This window comes from Pristiophorus japonicus, chromosome 9 (assembly GCF_044704955.1).
Source record: "Pristiophorus japonicus isolate sPriJap1 chromosome 9, sPriJap1.hap1, whole genome shotgun sequence".
In the NCBI taxonomy this organism is placed as follows: domain Eukaryota; kingdom Metazoa; phylum Chordata; class Chondrichthyes; family Pristiophoridae; genus Pristiophorus; species Pristiophorus japonicus.
In genome coordinates, this window is record NC_091985.1 from 115,759,305 (window position 1) to 115,783,545 (window position 24,241).

A 24,241-nucleotide genomic window follows, 5' to 3' on the forward strand; every position below is an offset into this window, starting at 1 on the left:
CATGAGGCAAACGGGGTGCAGGGCTACTAGTTCCAGAATCAGAGAAAGGAAATTGATGGGAGGTTTGGAAGGGTCAGCTAGCTAAAGCAATGGTCTGCTCCTGCCTAAAACATTGCTGTTACAAAGCTGCTGTTAGAGTTAGGTATCAATACAAAGAGAGTGTTCCCATTTGTGGGGAAGAGCAAAAATAGAGGCCCATTAATAGAAGATAGTTACCAATAAATCAAAAAGGGTATTTAGAAGAAACGTCTTTACCCAGAGTGTGGTGAGAATGTGGAACTCGCTACTACAAGGAGTGGTTGAAGCAAATAGTTTAGATGCATTTAAGGAGTGGTTAGATAAGCATAGGAGGGAGAAGGGAATCGAGGGTTATGCTGATAGTTGGATGAGGAAAGATGAGAGGAGGCTCGAGTACAGCATAAACGCCGGCACAGACTGGTTGGGACGAATGGCCAATTTCTGTGCTGTATATCCTATGTAATCTTTATATAATTAGCCCTCAGTTCCTGTTTGCAATTATGCAGCAGTGGACTAGACACTGACTGGATTATAGTGTTCGGTCATGCCTATGATGTGATCGACTACTTTACTCGGCGAGTATCCTGCACCATGTTTGTCACTAGTCATGTTTAGGGCACATGGTGTTTGTCATGATGAGGGACAATGTTTTTGTCAGGCTTAGGGTACAGTGTGCTTGTCATGATTAGAGCATACTGTGTTTGTCATGATAAGGCCACAGTGTGTTTGCACTGTAGGGAACCTACTGTAAATGTAACACAAGCTGCCTTACACAACAGTGCTGAACTCTGCAGACATTTTCTCAAGTAATCAAAACCCTTCCCTAGCACAGCCTGCAACTTGTACATTAGGAAAACAAGCCCTGGACAAGAGCTCTGGTTCTATCCGCTGATGTTCATTATGTGTAATAGTTTACTATTGCCCGGTTTTGATGCATCCATTTATCAGTCACAAAAAAAAGCAACATACTTGGTTCATGCATTCAGATTCAATCTCACTTCAATGCAATGATGTGCACTTCAATATCATTCGGCCTTAGAATACTGATTCTACTAAAGGTTTAATTCAGCATCCATCAATTCTATCCTGAAACTGTTAAAAAAGCCATCAAAGAAATGCTCTTTAACAATACCCATTTTTAGCCAGATCACAAGATGGTATTCAGGTAATTCCTTAATTGTTTTCATGGAGAGGGAAGTCAGATCAGGAAATAAAATGTCAGTTTAATCACTTCAGGTACTGGACAGGAAATGGATGCTCCTATCAGCACCACCCACTCTCTGGTCCAATCACAGTATGCTGCTAGTAAGATACGCTTGCTAACCAAAACACTCTGGATTTCTTTTAGTGAATTGACAGGGGTAATTAGACCACAGTAGCAGGTCAGTAAAAGTAATTTCAAGCTTTCAGGGGTAAAATCCAGACATTGTGAATAATTCATGCAGTGAATGGTGAAATGCTAATAAGTCCCAGAAGATTGACAGAACCCCTATAAATGATGGCCCATGCTGTTACCAGCTGGCAATCAACAGTTATAACCAGGTTTCCTCTGTGTTGCTGTTATAATTCTCCATGCTCTCAGTGGCAAATTCCATCTCTTTTTTTAATTATAACACTTCGTTAATGACAAATCTAATGAAATGATATTAAATACCACACAAGTATTCAATTAGTGCATTTACGATTAGTGAATAACTGCTCCTCTGCCTCCCACCTCCAATAAAAAGTTGTACAAGTTTGTGGGGTTTAACAGAGTCAATTTAAGAATGACTTGTGCCACTTAAATTCACTTTCAGGTATTCACTGGAGAACCTATCCACTAAGAGTTTTCCAACTTAAATAAAGAACGAAGCATAGAGCTCTCCACTTCAGGGGCATGCATTCTGTGATGGTGCCAGATAACACTAGTAATGAATTAAAACACAAATAAACCACTTCCATAAATACATTCTTAATATTTTCCAACATTAAAACACACTTGATGCTTCTCTACAAATTTAACAAACGCACTTTCGACTTTTTTTCCTTGTGACAGTCAAAGTTCCTCTATGTACAATGTTAACCCACTTAAAAATAAAGAGGTCGACAACTCATTAAAGCAGTGCACAAAGGGAATTCATGTGATAGAATTGACCAGTGCACCAACAGAAATTAAATCCGACGAATGCCATTTAAAAAAAAATAGAACTAAATATCAGGCCATAAGATAAAATATTTTTTTTTTTTACTATACCTGTTCAATTTTTCTTAGTAACTCCTGCAAGCTGAAGTTCAGGCCAATCATCGTTATGTCTCACCTTGACACAGCCTACATCTTTCTGCAAAAGGTTATCCCATTACTGCTGTTTGTGCTGTAGTTTTACATCTGCAAACAGAAGGTTCACCTCCTGCTTTAGCCTATCCTAAATCTTCTCTTATACACTATATCCATCAGACTGTGGTTTACATATTAGCAGCTTCACACATCCATCAATTCAAAAGAACTCTCCCAAAGATACCTAGATCCAGGATGCTGAGTAATCTTCTGCAGTTTTTAGCCAGCTTCCATAGTGCTTTCATCCTCTCAGGTAGTTTTCACCCTAAAGCTTAGTCTAAGATTTCACTGGTCCACCTTTCTCGTGACAGCCCAGATGTTGTTCCTTTAAAGCATTTGCTCCTGGGCTCAGTCTCGATCAAACAGTTGATCGCAACTGTTGACAGCTTGAGTCAAAAATAATTTACCAGTAATCACATGGGAAATTTTCTAAAGGAATTTCTGTGCAAAGGCAAAAGCAGTCCTCGAAAAGGGTCTATCATAAACATATAGCCAGGAGATTACATCGAATGGGACATCAGTCCACAGGATGGGGAGGGCAACCGCAAGATATTGGACCAGAGCCACCGATCTGCAAATAGTCGCGTGTTGATGTATCAACAGCTTGCTTTTCCCAGGGTCCTTAGATTTATTCTTTTCTTTGCAAAGGGGGAAGCTGAGGGTTCAGAGAACTGTGCCCATTAGTCCCGCTCAGCTTGCCCTCCCTCTCAGTACAGATCACTTTACTGTCTACTCTGGTACAGGACCCTCGGCTTTTATTCAACACTGCCCCAGCAGTCTGTAGTAATCTTCAATTTCCAGCTGCTGTTTATTATTTTAATCAGCATCCTGCACCCTCCTCGTTCGCTGGAGCCAGATACACTCCCACTTCCTGAGGCCTCATTTTTGGCAGGACTTCAGTCCTACAGAAATGTGCAAAGGACCAGACCCTCATTTAATAATGAGAAAACACACACACAAAAAGCACATTGCAAAACACCCCTGCTGCTTACATTTAGTCGCAAACCCTCTCTGCTTGAATGAAAAGCAGAGATAAATTTTCGGGTAATCAAAGGTCTTGTTTACTTGATTTTTCAGTAAATACATCAATGATGTTCTGTGGCAGGACAGAGTTGAGGAGTTATTCTTATAATGAATCATTTATGACTAGTTCACTTTGCTAGCTACTTTGTCCCTTTAGATATATAGGGGGTCAAATTATGGAGCGTAACTTTTATAAGTTTGAAAAATTACCACCAGACGCTCATAATTTCAAACTTTAAAAATATTCGGCATTGGCACTCCAAGAAGTGAAGCGCTAAATCAAGTGCTCCATTTCCTTCTTTGAGGATGTAATGAACAGGGTGGATAAAGGGGAACCAGTGGATGTGGTGTATTTGGACTTCCAGAAGGCACTTGACAAGGTGCCACATAAAAGGTTACTGCACAAGATAAAAGTTCACGGGGTTGGGGGTAATATATTAGCATGGATAGAGGACTGGCTAACTAACAGAGAACAGAGAGTCGGGATAAATGGTTCATACTCTGGTTGGCAACCAGTAACTAGTGGGGTGCTGCAGGGATCAGTGCTGGGACCCCAACTATTTACAATCTATATTAACGACTTGGAAGAAGAGACTGAGTGAAACGTAGCCAATTTCCTGACGATACAAAGATGGGAGGAAAAGCAATGTGTGAGGAGGACACAAAAAATCTGCAAAAGGACATAGACAGGCTAAGTGAGTGGGCAAAAATTTGACAGTTGGAGTATAATATTGGAAAGTGTGAGGTAATGCACTTTAGCAGAAAAAAAATCAAAGAACATATTATTTAAATGGAAAAAGATTGCAAAGTGCAGCAGTACAGCGGGACCTGGGGGTACTTGTGCATGAAACACAAAAGAATAGTATGCAGGTACAGCAAGTGATCGGGAAGGCCAATGGTATCTTGGCCTTTATTGCAAAGGGGATGGAGTATAAAAGCAGGGAAGTCTTACTACAGCTCTATAAGATATTGGTGAGGCCACATCTGGAATACTGCGTGCAATTTTGGTTTCCATATTTACAAAAGGATATACTTGCTTTGGAGGCAGTTCAGAGAAAGCTCACTAGGTTGATTCCGGGGATGAGGGGGTTGACTTATGAGGAAAGGTTGAGTAGGTTGGGCCTCTACTCATTGGAATTCAGAAGAATGAGGGGTGATCTTATTGAAACGTATAAGATTATGAGGGGGCTTGACAAGGTGGATGCAGAGAGGATGTTTCCACTGATGGGGGAGACTAAAACTAGAGGGCACAATCTTAGAATAAGGGGCCGCCCATTTAAAACAGAGACGAGAAGAAATTTCTTCTCAAAGGGTTGTAAATCTGTGGAATTCGCTGCCTCAGAGAGCTGTGGAAGCTGGGGCATTGAATAAATTTAAGACAGAAAGAGACAGTTTCTTATACGATAAGGGGATAAGGGGTTACAGGGGCTGGGCGGGGAAGTGGAGCTGAGTCCATGATCAGATCAGCCAAGATATTGAATGGCGGAGCAGGCTTGAGGGGCCGTATGGCCTACTCCTATTCCTATTTCTTATGTAGACGGGGCAGTGAGTGGACCATGCTACACATTGGGCTGTGCAGCGCGACTGCACTGAAAGGCTTCTTCCCTCCCTCAAAAGAAAATGCCATCGCTGCAGGCTCTGCAAAGTAAAAACAACTTACCTTCTCCATGACGGCAGCCGCAATCCCACCCAATCAGCCCGGCACTCAAGCAGAGCGCTGGGATAATCTGTCGCGGGCGGGAACCCACGGCCACCTCGCCTTTAAGCATCGTCCCCAAAGCGGCCGGCCGCCCAATGCACGTCTCCTGCAGCTGGTGGTGTTTTCGCTCAGCGATGCTGCAGGGGGCAGTCGCAATTTCGGGTCCGGGGCACGATTGGGGTGATGCGCGCAGCGTTGACATCACGATCTCTGGGAGAAGGAGATCGGGATGCAATGGCGTAGCAAAACTCCAGCTGAATTTAGCGGGAGTCGCTACTCTCTCCACGCCCGGTCACAAACCGCACCCCCAGAGGCGCTAACGGGAGGCGCAAAGGAGCCCAATTTTGCCCCCATATTCTTCTACGCACATTCATTTATTGGCACTCTGGGTTAGTAACTATGTTTATTGCAGCTGAGGGTATATTTCAACCTATAGCATTTAGATGCAGACAAAATTTAGAGAATTCCATGCTGTGCAAAAGTAGCTTTGGCACTTAATTGAAGTCAGTGAACTTTAAACCTCTGAAGTAGTAACAGTTGAGGCCAGTCTGAAATGAAAGGATTTTAAGGAGACCCTAAATTTACTGACATTGTCATCGACTAGCAGCATGTCTTGTGAATTAAAGTTAGGTATAAATTCATATGCAGCAGGGAATAATGGCGAATTGCAATGTTTAATCGCCCTAGGAATTATGATACTTTAGCAAATACGTCACAATGCAATGTGAGGTAATTCACACTCGTGCCATGGAGCTGCTTTTACTATTACTTTCTCTTGCCTCCCTTGTTCTTACAATGTCCCGTTTCTATGATAATATTCCAGCAAGTCTTAAGTGTTATTTTCTAAAATTGCTACAAGAGCGACACATCGGAAATCATCAATGCTCAAGTTTCCTTTGGTGAACAGACCAAGAGCAGGAAAGTGGGATTAAGCTGGATAGCCATTTGTCGACCGGCACGGACACGAAGAGCCGAAATGGCCTCCTTCCGTGCCGTAAATTTCTATGATTCTATGACCACAATTATAATCTCCCCGACACTAAAGCCTTGGGATACTAGATATTCCTTACACTAAGTAATAAATACAAGGCAGCTTGATAATTGCTGGAAAAACACAGAGGTGATATAATGCAACACTGTCTTTGCTTACTTCACAAAGGTTTATAACCCGACAGGCACAGAATGCACACCAGCGGACAGCAAACTTGCACAACTCCAAGAGGGAGTGTTTGCTAGTGCTGTTAGGGAGGGTTTAAACTAATATGGCAGGGGGATGGGAATCTATGCAGGGAGACAGAGGGAAGTAAAATGGGGGCAGAAGCAAAAGGTAGAAAGGAGATCAGGGAAAAGTGGAGGGCAGAGAAATCAAAGGCAAAAATCAAAAAGGGCCACATTCCTACAAGATTCCAAAAGGATAAAGATTGTTAAAAAAAACAAGCCTGAAGGCTCTGTGTCTCAATGCGAGGAGCATTTGTAATAAGGTGGATGAATTAACTGCGCAGATAGCTGTTAACAGATATGATGTAATTGGGATTACGGAGACATGGCTCCAGGGTGACCAAGGCTGGGAACTCAACATCCAGGGGTATTCAATATTCAGGAAGGATAGACAGAAAGGAAAAGAAGGTGGGGTAGCGTTGCCGGTTAAAGAGGAGATTAACGCAATAGTAAGGAAGGACATTTGCTTGGATGATGTGGAATCTGTATGAGTAGAGCTGCGGAACACCAAAGGGCAGAAAACGCTATTGCGAATTGTGTACAGACCACAAGACAGTAGTAGTGAGGTTGGGGATGGCATCAGGCAGGAAATTAGGTATGCGTGCAATAAAGGTACAGCAGTTATCATGGGTGATTTTAATCTACATATCGATTGGGCTAACCAAACTGGTAGCAATACGGTGGAGGAGGATTTCCTGGAGTGTTTAAGGGATGGTTTCCTAGACCAATATGTCGAGGAACCAACTAGAGAGCTGGCCATCCTAGACTGGGTGATGTATAATGAGAGGGGATTAATTAGCAATCTTGTTATGCGAGGCCCCTTGGGGAAGAGTGACGATAATATGGTAGAATTCTTCAATAAGATGGAGAGTGACGCAGTTAATTCAGAGACTAGGGTCCTGAACTTAAAGAAAGGTAACTTCGATGGTATGAGACGTGAATTGGCTAGGATAGACTGGCGAATGATACTTAAAGGGTTGACGGTGGATAGGCAATGGCAGACATTTAAAGATCACATGGATGAACTTCAACAATTGTACATCCCTGTCTGGCGTAAAAATAAAACGGGGAAGGTGGCTAACAAGGGAAATTAGGGATAGTATTAAATCCAAGGAAGAGGCATATAAATTGGCCAGAAAAAGCAGCAAACCTGAGGACTGGGAGAAATTTAGAATTCAGCAGAGGAGGACAAAGGGTTTAATTAGGAGGGGGGAAATAGAGTATAAGAGTAAGCATGCAGGGAACATAAAAACTGACTGCAAAAGCTTCTATAGATATGTGAAGAGAAAAAGATTAGTGAAGAAAAACGTAGGTCCCTTGCAGTCAGAATCAGATGAATTTATAATGGGGAGCAAAGAAATGGCAGATCACTTGAACAAATACTTTGGTTCTGTCTTCACTAAAGACACAAATAACCTTCCGGAAATACTAGGGGACAGAGGGTCTAGCGAGAAGAAGGAACTGAAGGAAATCCTTATTAGTTAGGAAATTGTGTTTGGTAAATTGATCGGATTGAAGGCCGATAAATCCCCAGGGCCTGATAGTCTGCATCCCAGAGTACTTAAGGAAGTGGCCCTAGAAATAGTGGATGCATTGGTGGTCATTTTCCAACATTCTATAGACTCTGGATCAGTTCCTATGGATTGGAGGGTAGCTAATGTAACCCCACTTTTTTAAAAAAGGGAGCGAAAACAGGGAATTATAGACTGGTTAGCCTGACATTGGTGTTGAGGAAAATGTTGGAATCAATTATTAAAGATGTAATAGCAGCGCATTTGGAAAGCAGTGACAGGATGCATTTATGAAAGGGAAATCATGCTTGGCAAATCTTCTAGATTTTGTGAGGATGTAACTAGTTGAGTGGACAAGGGAGAACCAGTGGATGTGGTGTGTTTGGACTTTCAAAAGGCTTTTGACAAGGTCCCACACAAGAGATTAGTGTGCAAAATTAAAGCACATGGCATTGGGGGTAATGTATTGACGTGGAGAGAGAACTGGTTGGCAGACAGGAAGCTAAGAGTAGGAATAAACAGGTCTTTTTCAGAATGGCAGGCAGTGACTAGTGGGGTACCGCATGTTTCAGTGCTGGGACCCCAGCTATTTACAATACACATTAATGATTTAGATGAAGGAATTGAATGTAATATCTCCAAGTTTGCAAATGACACTAGGCTGGTTGGCTGTGAGCTGTGAGGAGAATGCTAAGAGGCTGCAGGGTGACTTGGACTGGTTAAGTGAGTGGGCAAATGCATGGCAGATGCAGTATAATGTAGATAAATGTGAGGTTATCCACTTTGGTGGCAAAAACAGGAAGGCAGAATATTATCTGAATAGTGACAGATTAGGAAAAGGGGAGGTGCAATGAGACCTGGGTGTCATGGTTCATCAGTCACTGAAAGTTGGCATGCAGGTACAGCAGGCGGTGAAGAATGCAAATGGCATGTTGGCCTTCATAGCTAGAGGATTTGAGTACAGGAGCAGGGAGGTCTTACTGCAGTTGTACAGGGCCTTGGTGAGGCCACACCTTGAATATTGTGTTCAGTTTTGGTCTCCTAATCTGAGGAAGGACATTCTTGCTATTGAGGGAGTGCAGCAAAGGCTCACTAGACTGATTCCCGGGATGGCAGGACTGACATATGAAGAAAGACCGGATTCACTAGGCTTATATTCACTGGAATTTAGAAGAATGCGAGGGGATCTCATAGAAACATATAAAATTCGGACAAGATTGGACAGGTTAGATGCAGGAAGAATGTTCCCGATGTTGGGGAAGTCCAGAACCAGGGGTCACAGTCTAAGGATAAGGGGTAAGCCATTTAGGACCGAGATGAGGAGAAACTTCTTCACTCAGAAAATTGTGAACCTGTGGAATTCTCTACCACAGAAAGTTGTTGAGGCCAGTTCGTTAGATATATTCAAAAGGGAGTTAGATGTGGCCCTTACGGCTAAAGGGATCAAGGGGTATGGAGAGAAAGCAGGAATGGGGTACTGAAGTTGCATGATCAGCCATGATCATATTGAATGGTGGTGCAGGCTCAAAGGGCCGAATGGCCTACTCCTGCACCTAGTTTCTATGTTTCTATGTTAATAGAAAGCCACTGATTTGGTAAGCATGTACCAAAAATATCCCAATTGTTACATTATACAAAGTGGGAAAAATTATAAGGGAGTTCCAGACTGCAGCAAAATCTCAGTATTCATATTGAATTAAAAACTTAAGCTTCAACTCACTTTCATTATTTATGAAAAATAATTCATCTTTTAGCTTCGTATCTCCCTTCCCCCTATCGGTTCCCAGCTCTTTGACAATGTTGCTTAGTTACCACCTCCTCGTTCTGAGCTCAGCTCAAATAATCCCATGAAAAGCATCTTGCCTCCATTCCCCCAGATGCACATCTGAGATCGGAACTTGTTCACACAAATCTGGCCACTAACTGCACAGTGCAGCTCTCGAGAATCTCTCAAGCACACAGTGGTTAAGCCAACCCTAAACAGTGAATCTCAAGGGTAGCACTGTGCGGTAAGAGCCAGATTTGTGTGTGAGAGTTTTTCCATTTCAGACGTGGGATCAAGGGAAGTAGTAAGCAGGAAATCATGGATGAGCTCCCCATGTGCTGAAGTTAACGATGTCTCTGCAAGATCCTACAAATCCCCCTGGGAGGACAGACGCACCGTCAGTGTCCTCAACCAGCCCAACATCATCAGCATTGAAACACTGACCACACTTGATCAGCTCCATTGGGCAGGCCACATATTTTGCAGAGACTCCCAAAGCAAGCGCTCTACTCGGAACTCCTTCACAGCAAACAAGCCAAAGGTGGGCAGCGGAAACGTTACAAGGACATCCTCAAGCCTCCCTGATAAAGTGCAACATCCCTACTGACACCTGGGAGACCCTGGCCAAAGACCGTCCTAAGTGGAGGAAGTGCATCCGGAAAGGCGCTGAACACCGAGTCCTGTCGCCGAGAGCATGCAGAAATCAAGTGCAGGTAGCAGAAAGAGCATGCGGCAAACCAGTCCCCACCCACCCCTTCCCTCAATGACTATCTGTCCCACCTGTGACAGAGACTGTGGTTCTCTTATTGGACTGTTCAGCCATCTAAGAACTCATGTTAAGAGTGGAAGCAAGTCTTGCTCGATTCCAAGGGAGTGCCGATGATGATGATGATGATAATTTCCTGATTTAGCTTCCTGGCACATTTATAAATTTTACCCTCAAGTTTCTAAGTTGTGAATCACTTTGCTCTTGAACCTTACTGTTGTCCCCTCTTAGCCCACCAATTTTTTACATTTTAATTCAGTGCCTGCAAACCAAATGTAGTAACTTCCAGGAACCTGATACATGAGAGAGTGTAACTGGGACACAGATCTAGTTAGGGGACTGTAATCAATCTGAAGGTGTGCACAAATTACATAGGATTACACAGGATATACGGCACAGAAACAGGCCATTCAGCTCAACCAGTCCATGCTGGTGTTTATGCTCCACTCGATCCTCCTCCCGTCTTTCCTCATCTAAATCTATCAGCATAACTCTCTATTCCCTTCTTCCTCATATGCTTGACTAGCCTCCCCTTAAATGCATCTATACTATTCACTTCAACCACTCCCTGTGATAGTGAGTTCCACATTCTCACCACTCTTTGGGTAAAGAATTTTCTTCTGAATTCCCCATTAGACTTCCCTGTGACCATCCCACACTGATGGCCCCCAGTCAAGCTCTTCCCCACAAGTGAAAACGTTCTCTCTGTATCTACTCTATCAAAACCTTTTGTAATTGTAAATACTTTTATTAGGTCACCCCTGAGCCTTCTTTTTTCAAAGAGAAAAAAAACCTAGCCTGTTCATCCTTTCCTGATATGCATACGCTCGTATTTCTGGTATCATTCTTGTTGCTGTGGCATTTGTTTGCATAACAGTAACTACACTTCAAAAATAATTAATTGGCTCTGAAGTGTTTTAGAAAGCCCTGAGGGCATGATAAAGTGCTACATTAGTACAATGTTTCTTTTTAATTACTTTTTATATGTGATTTCCTGTTGTATGCCAGGAGTGGGGCAAGGGTAGAAATTAACAGCTTAGTGACACCTATCTATTTGCAAATCAAACAGCTTCACTGTCCTCTTCATATCAAGTCAGGAATTCAGTTTTAAGTGTACAGTAGTTAGTTGCAGCATTTCAAACCTACGCACTCAAAACTACATATAATTACATAGAATATACAGCACAGAAACAGGCTCTTCAGCCCAACCAGTCCATGCTGGCGTTTATGCTCCACTCGAGCCTCTCCTCATCCTTTCTCATCTATCTATCAGCATAACTCTCTATTCCCTTCCCCATACGTTTATCTAGCTTCCCCTGAAATGCATCTATACTATTCGCCTCAATCATTTCCTGTGCTAGCGAGTTCTACATTCTCATCTCTCTCTGGGTAAACAAGTTTCTTGGTGACTATCTTATATTGATGGCCTCTAGTTTTGCACCGTCCCCATAAGTGAAAATGCGTCCCTCCAGTGCCTCTATATCCTTTTTATAATTTGCCAACCAGAACTGTGGTGTAACCAAGGTTCAATATAAGTTGAGCACAACTTCACCACTTTTCAATACTAACCCTCTAAAAATAAACGTTGGTTTGCTTTTGTTATAGCCTTATTAACTTGTATTAGTATTTTGTGATTTGCATATTTGTACTCCTGGATCCCATTGCTCCTCTATCCCATTTAGATTCTTATTTTCCAAGTAATATGTGACCGCCTTATTTTTAATACCAAAATGGAATATCTCACACTTATCGGTGTTGAAATTAATTTGCCAATATATGCCTATTCTGCAAGTTTATTAATGTCTTCTTGCTAAAGCCAAGTCGAGGAAAGTCTGCAATGTCAGCCAACCACATTACGTGGCCATAGTTTTATTAACTCAAACAAATCACGGAAACTTGCTCTGAACTAAATTCAGATTATTTTCTCAACCTTACAACTGATTTCAGTACTAATAATGACCAAATTATCACTTAAAATAATGAAGTTATATACTTTGAATCTAAAGAAACTCTAGGTAAAGCTGTTACAAGACATCACTGTCACGATATCGACATTTATTAATATTGATCAATATCAAGATACCATTAAAGCACCAGAGGCAACTAGATGCTGACAATTACTGAATAATCTTCTGAATAGAGTGTTAATAAACACACATATCCCAATTGTGCATGTGGAATTGGGAAGATAGTCAAGATGTTTCCAGTCCTGTACATTTATGCAGATGATTTTACAATCGTCTGTGTAGCTGCAACATGTAACTGTGCTTTGCCTAAATTATAACACAAACATCAATATTTCACAAATATCTTCCCATCAATGAATGATTCACATTTCATACTAATGCAGTATGCTTGCAAAATTCAGAACTTTGCACCAAGTTGTATCACAGGCTGGCACATCTCACGTGGCAGCTATCACAGGTGACTTGTGGTGGGGTGCGGAGTGTGTTGCTCTGTATGCGTCACCTGTATTCATTTCTCATCGTGCTTAGTTTCCCATTGATGTCTTGCAGTTGTCTTTCGAGGGCTGCATCAACCATCAGAAAGCCATTTTTCTTTAAATTCGTTCATGGGAAATGGACGTTGCTGGCAAGGCCAGCATTTATTACCCATCCATAATCGCTCTTAAGGTGGTGGTGGTGAGCCGCCTTCTTGAACTGCAGCAGACCATGTGGTGAAGGTACTCCCAAAGTGCTGTTAGGGAGAGAGTTCCTAGATTTTGACCCAGCGATGAATGAATGGCGATAAATTTCCAAGTCAGGATGATGTGCAACTTAGAAGGGAACTTGCTGGTGATGCTGTTCCCATGTAATGCTGCCCTTGACCACCTAGGTGGTAGAGGTTGCGGGTTTGGGAGCCTTGGCGAGTTGCTGCAACGTATCTTGTAGATGGTGCACACTTCAGATATGGTGCGCTAGTGGTGTATGGAGTGAATGTTGAAGGTGGTGGATGGAGTGCCAACAAAGCGTGCTGCTTTGTCCTGGATGGTGTCGAACTTCTTGAGTGTTATTGGAGCTGCATTCATCCAGGCAAGTGGAGAGTATTCCATCACACTCCTGACTTGTGCCTTGTAGATGGTGGAAAGGCTTTGGGGAGTCAGGAGGCGAGACACTCGCCACAGAATACCCAGCCTCTGACCTGCTCATGTTGCCATCATATTTATGTGGATGGTCCAGTTAAGTTTCTGGTCAATGGTGACCCCCAGGATGATGATGGTCGGTGATTCGGCGATACTAATGCCGTTGAATGTAAAGGGGCAGTGGTTAGACTCTTGCTTGTTGGAGATAGTCAATGCTTGTGTGCCACTTACCAGCCCAAGCCTGAATGTCGTCCAGGTCTTGTTGCATGTGGGCATGGACTGCTTCATTATCTGAGGAGTTGCGAATGGCACTGAACACTGTGCAGTCATCAGCGAACATCCCCACTTCTGACTTTATGATGGAGGAATGGTCATTGATGAAGCAGCTGAAGATGGACCAAGGACACTGGCCTGAGGAACTCCTGCAGTGATGTCCTGGGGCTGTGATGATTGGCCTCCAACAACCAATTTTGGAATTTCTAGGGAATAAGTGGGAGAGAAGAGAATGACTGTAGCCAAGACCAAGGGTGCAGCCATGGGAGGGAGTGGGAGAGCAGAGAATGGCTGGAGCCAAGACCAGGAGTACAGCCATGGGAGGGAGTGGGAGAGCAGAGAATGGCTGGAGCTTGGAAGGCCGGTAGAGACATAGTTATCAACATATTCATGTCTCTGTTCAACTGAAAATGCAATCTTTAGGTCATAGCTTGGGGATGCAGAGCCCAAGATGGATTGGGTTACAGGGTGGCTGGGCATGTCATCCTTTTCTCTAGATCACATCCAACTAACTATCATCTTACACACAGGCAAGTCAAAATTGCTTTGCTTATATTCAGGGCCTAGCAGCTAGTTAATTAGACTCTGCTGAATTTGGAAATGAGGGGAGGTCACCTAGCATTAAGAGTAAATACAATGCATCGACTTATGACAAACCACACAAATAAATCCTTTCAACTGGTAATTCCTTACTAATGCAAGATATACAGGAAAAACACCAAATGTGAGAGAGTTGTAAAGACCATCTTCCTCAGGAAATGTGCAGTAACCCTGCCTGACTTATCTGTCGAAAGGTTAATACCTGCAATAATGCAAATATATTTCAATTCCAACTCCTGCATTTACCGTAGCGCAGCCAAGGGTGATAAGCCAAGTGCTTAGAACACTTTCCTGCTCCTCAAAAGCAGTAACCAACAGCAGCTCCACACAAAATTAAGGATAGCACAGAGATTCCTGGAAGGTACAAAGTGCTTCAGTCAATGAATTACTTTTAGAAACATAGAAACATAGAAAATAGGTACAGGAGCAGGCCATTCAGCCCTTCTAGCCTGCACCGCCATTCAATGAGTTCATGGCTGAACATGAAACTTCAGTACCCCCTTCCTGCTTTCTCGCCATACCCCTTGATCCCCCGAGTAGTAAGGACTTCATCCAACTCCCTTTTGAATATATTTAGTGAATTGGCCTCAACTACTTTCTGTGGTAGAGAATTCCACAGGTTCACCACTCTCTGGGTGAAGAAGTTTCTCCTCATCTTGGTCCTAAATGGCTTACCCCTTATCCTCAGACTGTGACCCCTGGTTCTGGACTTCCCCAACATTGGGAACATTCTTCCTGCATCTAACCTGTCTAAACCCGTCAGAATTTTAAACGTTTCTATGAGGTCCCCTCTCATTCTTCTGAACTCCAGTGAATACAAGCCCAGTTGATCCAGTCTTTCTTGATAGGTCAGTCCCACCATCCCGGGAATCAGTCTGGTGAATCTTCGCTGCACTCCCTCAATAGCAAGAATGTCCCTCCTCAAGTTAGGAGACCAAAACTGTACACAATACTCCAGGTGTGGCCTCACCAAGGCCCTGTACAACTGTAGCAACACCTCCCTGCCCCTGTATTCAAATCCCCTCGCTATGAAGGCCAACATGCCATTTGCTTTCTTAACTGCCTGCTGTACCTGCATGCTAACCTTCAATGACTGATGTACCATGACACCCAGGTCTCGTTGCACCTTCCCTTTTCCTAATCTGTCACCATTCAGATAATAGTCTGTCTCTCTGTTTTTACCACCAAAGTGGATAACCTCACATTTATCCACATTATACTTCATCTGCCATGCATTTGCCCACTCACCTAACCTATCCAAGTCACTCTGCAGCCTAATAGCATCCTCCTCGCAGCTCACACTGCCACCCAACTTAGTGTCATCCGCAAATTTGGAGATACTGCATTTAATCCCCTCGTCTAAATCATTAATGTACAATGTAAACAGCTGGGGCCCCAGCACAGAACCCTGCGGCACCCCACTAGTCACTGCCTGCCATTCTGAAAAGTACCCGTTTACTCCTACTCTTTGCTTTCTGTCTGACAACCAGTTCTCAATCCACGTCAGCACAGTACCCCCAATCCCATGTGCTTTAACTTTGCACATTAATCTCTTGTGTGGGACCTTGTCGAAAGCCTTCTGAAAGTCCAAATATACCACATCAACTGGTTCTCCTTTGTCCACTTTACTGGAAACATCCTCAAAAAATTCCAGAAGATTTGTCAAGCATGATTTCCCTTTCACAAATCCATGCTGACTTGGACCTATCATGTCACCATTTTCCAGATGCACTGCTATGACATCCTTAATAATTGATTCCATCATTTTACCCACTACTGAGGTCAGGCTGACCGGTCTATAATTCCCAGTTTTCTCTCTCCCTCCTTTTTTAAAAAGTGGGGTTATATTGGCTACCCTCCACTCCATAGGAACTGATCCAGAGTCAATGGAATGTTGGAAAATGACTGTCAATGCATCCGCTATTTCCAAGGCCACCTCCTTAAGTACTCTGGGATGCAGTCCATCAGGCCCTGGGGATTTATCGGCCTTCAATCCCATCAATTTCCCCAACACAATTTCCCGACTAATAAAGATTTCCCTCAGTTCCCCCTCCTTACTAGACCCTCTGACCCCTTTTATATCCGGAAGGTTGTTTGTATCCTCCTTAGTGAATACCGAACCAAAGTACTTGTTCAATTGGTCTGCCATTTCTTTGTTCCCCGTTATGACTTCCCCTGATTCTGACTGCAGGGGACCTACGTTTGTCTTTACTAACCTTTTTCTCTTTACATATCTATAGAAACTTTTGCAATCCACTTTAATGTTCCCTGCAAGCTTCTTCTCGTACTCCATTTTCCCTGCCCTAATCAAACCCTTTGTCCTCCTCTGCTGAGTTCTAAATTTCTCCCAGTCCCCAGGTTCACTGCTATTTCTGGCCAATTTGTATGCCACTTCCTTGGCTTTAATACTATCCCTGATTTCCCTAGATAGCCACGGTTGAGCCACCTTCCCTTTTTTATTTTTACGCCAGACAGGAATGTACAATTGTTGTAATTCATCCATGCGGTCTCTAAATGTCTGCCATTGCCCATCCACAGTCAACCCCCTAAGTATCATTCGCCAATCTATCCTAGCCAATTCACGCCTCATACCTTCAAAGTTACCCTTCTTTAAGTTCTGGACCATGGTCTCTGAATTAACTGTTTCATTCTCCATCCTAATGCAGAATTCCACCATATTATGGTCACTCTTCCCCAAGGGGCCTCGCACAATGAGATTGCTAATTAATCCTCTCTCATTACACAACACCCAGTCTAAGATGGCCTCCCCCCTAGTTGGTTCCTCAACATATTGGTCTAGAAAACCATCCCTTATGCACTCCAGGAAATCCTCCTCCACCGTATTGCTTCCAGTTTGGCTAGCCCAATCTATGTGCATATTAAAGTCACCCATTATAACTGCTACACCTTTATTGCATGCACCCCTAATTTCCTGTTTGATGCCCTCCCCAACATCCCTATTACTGTTTGGAGGTCTGTACACAACTCCTACTAACGTTTTTTGCCCTTTGGTGTTCTGCAGCTCTACCCATATAGATTCCACATCATCCAAGCTAATGTCTTTCCTAACTATTGCATTAATCTCCTCTTTAACCAACAATGCTACCCCACCTCCTTTTCCTTTTATTCTATCCTTCCTGAATGTTGAATACCCCTGAATGTTGAGTTCCCAGCCCTGATCATCCTGGAGCCACGTCTCCGTAATACCAATCACATCATATTTATTAACATCTATTTGCACAATTAATTCATCCACCTTATTGCGGATACTCCTTGCATTAAGACACAAAGCCTTCAGGCTTGTTTTTTTAACACCCTTTGTCCTTTTAGAATTTTGCTGTACAGTGGCCCTTTTTGTTCTTTGCCTTGGGTTTCTCCGCCCTCCACTTTTCCTCATCTCCTTTCTGTCTTTTGCTTTTGCCTCCTTTTTGTTTCCCTCTGTCTCCCTGCATTGGTTCCCATCCCCCTGCCATATTAGTTTAAATCCTCCCCAACAGCACTAGCAAACACTCCCCCTAGGACATTGGTTCCGGTCCTGCCCAGGTGCAGACCGTCCGGTTTGTACTGGTCCCACCTCCCCCAGAACCGGTCCCAATGCCCCAGGAATTTGAATCCCTCCCTGCTGCACCACTGCTCAAGCCACGTATTCATCTGCGCTATCCTGCGATTCCTACTCTGACTATCACGTGGCACTGGTAGCAATCCCGAGATTACTACTTTTGAGGTCCTACTTTTTAATTTAGCTTGAAGGGTAATCACTGCTGTCATGTAGGGAAACACGGAAGCTAATTTGAGCACAGTAAGCTCCCATAAACAGCAATGAGACAAATAACCAACTAAACTGATTTAGTGATATTGGTTGAGGGATAAATGTTGGCCAGCACACTGGGTGAACTCCCCTGCTCTTCTTCAAATAGTGCCAAAGGATCTTTTACATCCATCCGAGAGGGCAGATGGAGCCTCAGTTTAATCTGAAAGACAGCACCTCTGACAGTGCAGCACTTCCTCAGTACTGCACTGAAACGTCAGCCAGGATTATGTCCTAGAGTGGGGGCTTAAACCCATGACTTTAACTCAGAAACCAGAGTCCTACCATTAAGCCACAGCTGACATAAAAACTATGAATATTGTTCTTGTTTTTAAATAGAGCTACTTAGTCGTGCACACCATGGTTGACTTAATGCCGTTTAGCGCTGGCATTAGACTTGTGGGTGCCCCAAGGAGAAGCTACCGCATGAGTCCCTCCCCTCCCTACTCCCACCTGCACGTTGGATGACTTCCACTACTACTTTAGCCTAAAAGGGGCCCATGGATTGGGGTCCCAGGCAATCGCCCTGGTTGCTTGCCACTAAAACTGGTAATTATGCCCTCTGAAGTGGCCTATCAAATCACCAGTTGTACAATTGCTTCATGATGGCCCACCATTGGCTATTACGTAATATTGCAGAAACATCCCAACCCCTTCCAAACATTTCTGAAATTCAAATCAGCAATTCAAAGCCTCTCCAGCAATTGCTTTTCATTGCTGTGAATTGGGGAGGGGAACAAAAAAGGGAACTGAATTGCCCTGCACTGAAACACCACTTACACTTTTAGATCTGCAGCACTGTTTTTTTTAAATCTCTGTTGTGGGACAGTGGTAATGACTGAAGTGTTTTCACATGTTTTATTTTGGGAGCTATTCAAATACATTACTGTCTATTTGGATTCTGAAGTTGTCAGAGATTGTCAACTTAAAAGCCGCAGAGGACCCAAACTAATTTAAACAGCTTGCAATCTGTGAAAGCAACTATGAACTAACACATACCTTCCTATTACCTGGGAGCAATTCTCACAAGTGGAAATGCCAGGTGGGCTATACATAAAGGATTTGCCTTTATTTTGACATTATAATAGAGGCAAGTCTAATATAAACATAATTAATAATGGGAAAAAGCAATAAGATCAAAATGTGATCATGCAGCAAATGGGGCGTGGGAATGGGAAGAAGTTATACTTAACATGACATACAAGTGTAGCACAGACCCTAGAATCGGTACACAACAGCAAGCATACCCAAGCTTTGGGTTCAATTTTGCCCAACCCCATTTTCTGGCATATTGCCTGAGTTACGCCCGTTTTTCTAGTCCAGAAATGTGCCAGAAATATTTTGCCAAAGTTTCCCCGATGTATAATTCAAATTTGGCACCGTGCAGCGTGTCCAGTTGCCTCGGGGGGTGGAGCCTACTGTCTGCGCCAAAAAAAACAATGGCGCACCTTCTGACATTTTTGACGTTATATCAATGGACGCGTATGCGCAGTACAGCTCCGGGTTGGCAATCGGCCATTTTTGAAAAGTCAGCTGTGTGAGAAGGAGTGCTGTGTAAGAGGATTGGAAAAATCGGATCTGCAGCAGCAATACCAGATGCAATGCGGTACAAGGACCAAGAATTTCTTACAGGAAGAAGTGGAGGCACTCGCTACTGTGATTGAGACCAGACGGCACGAGCTGGATACCAGCAAAGGTCACATAAAAGTTCCACCCAAAGAAATGAAGAAACGCTGGAATCAAGTTGCAGAAGATTAATGTGCAATGGTGACCACCACAAGATCTGGAGGCCAGTGTAAAAAGGAAGTGGCAGGACCTTGGTCAAGTAGTTAGTGTAAGTAATATTTTCATTTATTCAATTGCAATTGTAAATGTGACCAGCTGTAAATGTCCCACGCAGCAGAAAGACACCCTCTCTAAAAAGTTGCATTTTCATCTTTGCAGAGTAAGGTGGCACATAATGAAAGGGAAAGATCTCGAACAGGAGAAGGCCTGGAAAATCTGCAGCCACTGACACCCTTGGAAGAGAGGGTTGCTGCTTGGAGAAAAGCAATCACCACTGCACAAGCTGGACCCACACTCGATGGAGAGGGTAAGTCCTGCAAATTCCAGAGTCTGGTTTTGCTAACCGTTAAGTACCGCGTGGGCTAGCCATGCTTCAGTTCATGGGGATGTCTCCATCAGCTACACTTCGGTTGATGCAATGTATTATCATTCATCGTGGTCCTTCAAATCAGCCTGCTGCCTGTGCTGTGTGAGGCAACTCATGCCACCTACCCAGCCCCCTCCTCTGCTGCTAACCATTTGTCTGTGTTGTTATATTTTGCAGAACTTGAGGCCAACCCTGACGATGCAGAAGATTATTCAGATGAGGACGAGCCTGAGGAGAAGATCTTCCAATCTCACCCTCCAGACCAAGAACATGGGGGTGAGGGTGAGGGGGAGGGGATGGAGATGGATGAAATCCCCACTGTTTTACTGACTTTGGTGGAGGTGCAGGTGCCGCCCATTGAGGTGCCAGCCCCTTCTGTGACTAGTGGTTTGAATGTTGGTGGGACATTCCATGGTTTCCCAATGTCCGAGGTTGTGGGTCCCAGTGGTGGGGTGCAGGGAGGCACACCCAGTGCCCCACCTTCCGAGGGTGCGAGCCACACCCATGGGGAGGAGAGGAAGGAGAGCTCGACTGTGCTCTCCTGAGGTACAGGATCTAACAGATGTGGTTCAGATGGTGGCAATGAGTGGGGAGAGCACTGACCTTACGCAATCACTCCTGGATGCCATCAGTGGGGTGAGTGATGAGGTAGCGGGACTGGCGGGAGAAGTAATCTCACGAGAAATAGGAACGATGTCTGGGACCATGAGGGAGGGAATGTCACAGGTAGCTGATGTACTGTCAGTGAACATCAGGGAGGGAATGTCAGAGATGGTGCAAACACTATCACTGAACATGAGGGAGGGAATGTCACAGGTAGTTGAGACAGTTTTGCTCAACGTGAGGGAATGTTGCAGGTCGTTGAAACACTGTCAGGGTGCATAAGGGACGGCATGTTAGAGTTAGCTGCTGCAATAAGGGAACACGCCCAGACCCTGCGCCCATTAACAGAATCAACTGCCACTCCCACTCCGCTCCCCACATTGCCACCATTTGAACCACATCTGTTAGATCCTGTACCTCAGGAGAGCGCGGTTGAGCGCTCCTTCCCCTCCTCCCCACAGGTGTGGCTCGCACCCCACTACTGGGACCCGCACTCTCGGAAGGTGGGGCACTGGGTGTGCCCCCCTGCACCCCACCACTGGGACCCACAGCCTCGGACATTTCAAATAATGAAAGGGATAGACAAGATAGAGGCAGAGAGGTTGTTTCTACTGGTCGGGGAGACTAGAACTAGGGGGCACAGCCTCAAAATACAGGGGAGCCAATTTAAAACTGAGTTGAGAAGGAATTTCTTCTCCCAGAGGGTTGTGAATCTGTGGAATTCTCTGCCCAAGGAAGCAGTTGAGGTTAGCTCATTGAATAAGCTTGGTACCAACCCCAGAAACACTGCGCCATCGTTTGCGGGCAGTGGTGAAGTCACCAAGAACAAGCGCGGCAGGTGGTCTTAGAGTAAGGTGGAGAAAAGATGAGTGCAGCCTTTCTGCGCTGCTGCTATTATTGTTACTGTTGTAACTGTTACTCAAATTAAAAGATTTTTGTAAGTTATGTAAATTTACAAGTTTAAAAGTTAGTAAATTATCTTAAAGTTGTAAGTGATCGTAACTGAAAACTTTAAAGTTTGATACAAAAATAGTTTTATTAAAGTTAAGTACAAAGGACTGTTTGTTAAACTTTTGAAAATATATTTTACATTAAATCTGAATCATTTTCATTATTTGTTCCATTAAAACACAAAATAACATTACGGAACAGGTCCAAACAGTAAACATGGTCCATGTGGAATGGTTGTCGCTGAGCCTTCAGGCAGTAAAGTGTTCACGAATGAGGTGCTGGTGCAAGGCTCGAGCAATCGTTAAAGCAGCACGGCGGCCCGTCCTCCTCCGCCGTCGTGCTTCGGATTCAGGTACTTGCATGGTTTCCTCGTCCTCATCATCTGCATCTTCCTCATCATTATCAGCCACTCTCATCGCAGGTGGGTCTTCTCCTGCCAGCTGCTGCTGCTGCCTCATGATGGCTAAGTTATGCAGCATGCAGCACACAACAGTGAACTGACCGACAATCTCAGGGGAGTATAGTCCGGAATGGTCCAGGCATCAGAAACGCTGTTTCAGGATGCCAATGATCCTCTCTATGATGCTGCGCCTCGCAACGTGCGACATGTTGTATTCCCGGTCAGCTTCTATCCGGGTTTTGTGTAGGGGCGTCATGAGCCAAGTGGCAAGGCCATACTTTTTGTCTCCCAGTAGCAAGCTCTGCCCTTATAGTTGCTGCTGAAACATGGCAGATATAACGCTCTCGCTTAGGATGAACGCATTATGGGTGCTCCCACCCAGGGTATCTTGCATCGACTCACATGATGCGATGCATGGCATCACACATGATCTGTACATAAATGGAGTGGAAGCCTTTGCTGTTCCTGTAGATCTCGGAATCTTCCAAAGGTGCTCGCAAGGCGATGTGGATACAATCAATGCAGCCCTGTACCTTTGGGAAGTCAGCAATCCTGGAGAAGCCCACAGCCCTGTCACGCATTGCTTGGGTGGTCATGGGGAACTTTACATAGTCATGCCTCTATGCATATACTGCAGCTATCACGTAACAAATGTAGACATGTGTTGCATGTCGAGAGATGGCGTACACATCCCCAGTTGTAGCTTGAAATAATCCGGAGGCATAGAATGAAAGTGCAGCTGTAACCTTCACTTCAACTGACAAAGCAGTCCTCCGAACGCTTCTAGGTTGCAGGTCTGCTTTCACCAACTCACAGATCTCAGTTACAACTTCTTTGCGGAAACGCAGCCGTCTAACAGTTTGCATCACTCAGGTGCAGGTACGAACGCCTGTCTCGATATACCCGACATGGGTAAGGCCTCCTGCCCAGCACCCTACGTGCTCGGAGGTTCCTGATGCGATGACATCGAATCAATTGTCTCCTTCATAGCACCATCATGCAGAACGCTCGCACAAGGTATGGCATGGTCAGTATTGCCCCGATAGTTAAATTTTACCCTTGCAAGAAGCTCAAAACAGCAGGAAGGCAGGCAGGCAGGACAGGTTCTTTGTTCTCTTCCCCCAAGGTCTGTATGGATGGACCACACCCAGGTCTTATGACTGCTCCCTCTTTCACCCCCTTCCCCCCCCCCCCAAAACTAATTGCAGTCTTATGACTTCTCTCCTCTCCCCCAAACTCATCATCATAAGCAGTCCCTCAGAATCGAGGAAGACTTGCTTCCACTCTTAGCATGAGTTCTTAGGTGGCTGTACAGTCCAATACGAGATCCACAGTCTCTGTCACAGGTGGGACAGACAGTGGTTGAGGGGGAAGGGTGGACAGGGAGCCTGGTTTGCCGCACGCTCTTTCCGCTGCCTGCGTTTGATTTCTGCATGCTCTCGGCGACGATACTCAAGGAACTCGGTGCCCTCCTGGATGCACTTCCTCCACTGAGGGCGGTCTTTGGCAAGGGACTCCCATGTGTCAGTGGAGATGTCACACTTTATCAGGGAGGCTTTGAGGGTGTCCTTGTAACGTTTCCTCTGCCTGCCTTTGGCAGGGTGGAGTAAAAACCCTCTTTGGCCTCATCTGTTGCATCGAGTGTTGGGGCGTAAGCACTGGTTCCGGGATACTTGTGACCTCTCCCCTTCTCTTCCACCCCCCCAAATTAATTACAGTCTTGTGACTTCTCCCCTTCTTCCCCCCACCCCCCTCCCCCAAACTCATTGCAGTCTTGTGCCGAGTGCAGCAGCCTTCCGATCACCACCTCCCTCCATGGGCTCAGTGCAGAGGCCTTCTGATCATCACCTCCATCCCCGGGCTCAGTGCAGAAGCCTTCCGATCGCCACCTCCCTCCCCTCCCCGGGCTTGTTTTTCAGCCAAGCCCCGAGCACCCGTGCCTGATGGCCGAAGCTACGGCTCCCCTCCAGCCTTGCTTGAAGACGTTCGGTGGTGGCGTGAGTAAAAAAAAATGAAACTTCAGAAATCCAAGAAACTTTCATGTACTCCATGCACTCC

General features: G+C 44.6%; 1 protein-coding gene across 5 annotated transcripts in view; it reads right to left on the reverse strand.

The window, feature by feature from the left end:
- LOC139273181 (utrophin-like) overlaps window positions 1-24,241 on the reverse strand; it is a 476,555-nt gene that overhangs the window by 237,584 nt on the left and 214,730 nt on the right. The window contains exon 1 of one of the 5 annotated variants that reach the window (XM_070889725.1): window positions 2,517-3,037. The exons of 3 other annotated variants lie outside the window; for them this stretch is intronic. Coding sequence is in view for 1 of the 2 variants with exons in the window: in XM_070889724.1 (XP_070745825.1) it covers window positions 2,252-2,302 (51 nt within the window). In the remaining variant the exon portion in view is untranslated. Of the gene's footprint in view, window positions 1-2,251; window positions 3,038-24,241 lie in introns of those variants that run through there. One more of the 5 variants, XM_070889724.1, reaches the window with a different exon arrangement.